We start from the raw sequence: 2,500 nt of genomic DNA on the forward strand, positions 1-2,500 counted from the left end.
TGTCTTCACGCCAGGATAAGTCATTCTTATCACAGTTACAACCATAGCTGGAGTCTGCACATGAGTTGGTCATTCCGCAGGCGCACTTGTCATCACCAGATGCTCCACCCCAATACGTCATTTTCTTTGAGTCACGTGACACCCACCATCCACCTACACTTTTGTCGCGATAAAACAAAGAACCATAACACTCGTACTTGATAAACTGTTCACAATGTAAAGAAGCGCTGGTGAGACTCGCAAGCTGAGACAGACTCGCTCCGGTGTAATGAATGTCACGAGAGTAACAACCCGCTGGTTCACATCCCTGGACATGCGTTCTGCTTTCACTGTCGTGACTGATCACTGTTACACCAACTCCGTTCTTATCCGTCATATTACAATAAACTCTAAAGGGTGCCAGACCTCCTGCACCATCTGGATCAATGACGTAGTTTCCACTTTCTCTTGTCACGTATTTCCTTATCACGGAACAAGAAGTAGCAGTTATAGGTGAATTTACTTTAACTTCAGCTTCTATTGTTCTAATCATGTTACTCGATCTACAGGCGTAAGTTCCTCCGTGGGATTTTTTCACGTTACGTAAAACGAGTGAGCCGTTTGAGAGGACGTTGAAGTGTTCAGGAAGTAAAGACCTGCCATCTTTGATCCACGTTGTTGTAGGTCGTAGGTCGCTCTCAGCACTACACGGAAGACTTACATTAGAACCAATCATCGGAGTTACCTCTTTTGGAGGGCGAACCAAAAACCTTAAACGAGAAAATACTACAAGTTGAGCTGTGCCAGTTACTGATCCAAAAATATTCTTGGCCTTGCATATGTACACTCCGCCATCTTTTCTTGTCAGTTGGTAGATATTTAACACTCCCTTCGTTACTGAAGTTCTGCTCAATGGAAATGTCCCCACTGATTTTGACCATGTGACTCTCGCCTGTGGTTGACCAGTAGCATTGCAGGCGATGGTAATATGTTGCTCTTCTTCAGCAATCACTCGTGTGGATGACAATGAAATCTTGGGGCTGACTGTTGAGAAATGCAGATATAATTACTTTTTTTTTGGAAAAAAGAAACTTTGGTTACTGTCTTTGTTTAGACCTACTCGAAGTTCATGAAAATGAAAAAGATAACTGTGGATAAAAGAGATAAGGTTATCTTTAACTATGCTTTGAAAAAAGGGGAAGGAAAGATCAAAGGGTTTTAAACTACATCGGCTCTTCGACCAAAATTGCGTGGACGAAACGCGTAATATTTTGACGGGGTGCGGGGTCCCTTTTATCATTAAAGAATACTTTAAGTAGAAGAAACACGTCCTATCGACACTGAACCTGTAATCCACGCCTTACACAGACAAACCAGTCTTCAGTTACTGTTTCCGTTCATGTTGAGGTCTGAACTGATAACAAAGCGGAGAGAGAGTGTGGCAACCTTGCTCTCCTTCATCGTCAGTATCTTCAAAGAAATGTTTGAAACTTACACTGAACGATTAGTTTCGCTGAGGCATTGACGCTTCCCATGATGTTTTCAGCTTTACAGCTGTAAATTCCGTCGTCACCAGGTCTAACATCCTTCAGAATAAGAGTGCCACTAGACTCCACAACGCGACGTCCAATAGGAAACAATGAGTTCAGTTTGGACCACGAGACCTTCGGAGTTGGATTACCATCCGCTGCGCATCTCAAGGTGGCTGTTCGAGTTTCGTTCACCGTTGTTTCCACCGGGCGCTGAACCAGGGATGGAGCCGAAATGGACTGGCCCGGCTCACCTTTGGCGCCTTTCAAACCCTGCAGGCCACTCGGTCCAGGGGGACCAGGGTTACCCGGTAATCCGATATCCCCTTTTATTCCGGTCGGACCTTGCAGTCCTTCTGGTCCATGTTTACCAGGAGGTCCCTCTGGTCCGGGTTTCCCAGGCAGGCCAGATTTCCCCCGGGTTCCGGGTCTTCCCCGTCGACCTGTGTTCCCCTTTGGTCCTGACCGGCAGAGAGATTCATCCTTAGCACAGATCTGGCTTTGAAGTAGATTTAGCTCTTTCTTGATTAGCAATTTCACTTCAGATGTGACTTGATTTGGTTTCTGCTGCAAAGCGCGTTTCTCTCTTGATATGGTTTCTTTTAGGATTACAGGTGAACCATCTTTATTTTTGTTAGCTTAAAAGAATAATAGAAAAATAAAGAAATAAGTATGAACAATAGGCGCTTGCCAGCGTATCTGCCTCTTTCCCTGGCGCCAACGCAAAGATTCGACAAAGCAAGGGCGATGAACATGGGATGCGAAAACCTGAAACAGCTCCATTATTCATACCCAGGTCCCAGAGTTTTTCTTGAACAGCGAGAGAGCCGCGAAGTTGCGAGAAGAGAAAAACCTCTGGTTACCTTGGACTTGAATCTTACTTTCATTCAGACACCAGCTGTCAAACGCGTCAAATTGATAATTACAAAAGGGACCAATGCCAAACTTAGCAATCACGCGTCCCCTCGGTATTACCAATCAAAAGAACCAAT

At 44.9% G+C, this 2,500-nt stretch overlaps 1 protein-coding gene across 1 annotated transcript in view; it reads right to left on the minus strand.

The window, feature by feature from the left end:
* LOC137991920 (uncharacterized) overlaps positions 1 to 2,500 on the minus strand; it is a 7,680-nt gene that overhangs the window by 1,377 nt on the left and 3,803 nt on the right. The window contains exons 2-3 of the mRNA XM_068836946.1: positions 1,475 to 2,146; positions 1 to 1,023 (exon numbers count right to left, since the gene is read on the minus strand). The exon at positions 1 to 1,023 is cut by the window's left edge and continues 1,377 nt beyond it. Of these exons, the coding sequence (XP_068693047.1) occupies positions 1 to 1,023; positions 1,475 to 2,146 (1,695 nt within the window). The remainder of the gene's footprint in view (positions 1,024 to 1,474; positions 2,147 to 2,500) is intronic.

This window comes from Montipora foliosa, chromosome 1 (assembly GCF_036669935.1).
Source record: "Montipora foliosa isolate CH-2021 chromosome 1, ASM3666993v2, whole genome shotgun sequence".
NCBI lineage: Eukaryota > Metazoa > Cnidaria > Anthozoa > Scleractinia > Acroporidae > Montipora > Montipora foliosa.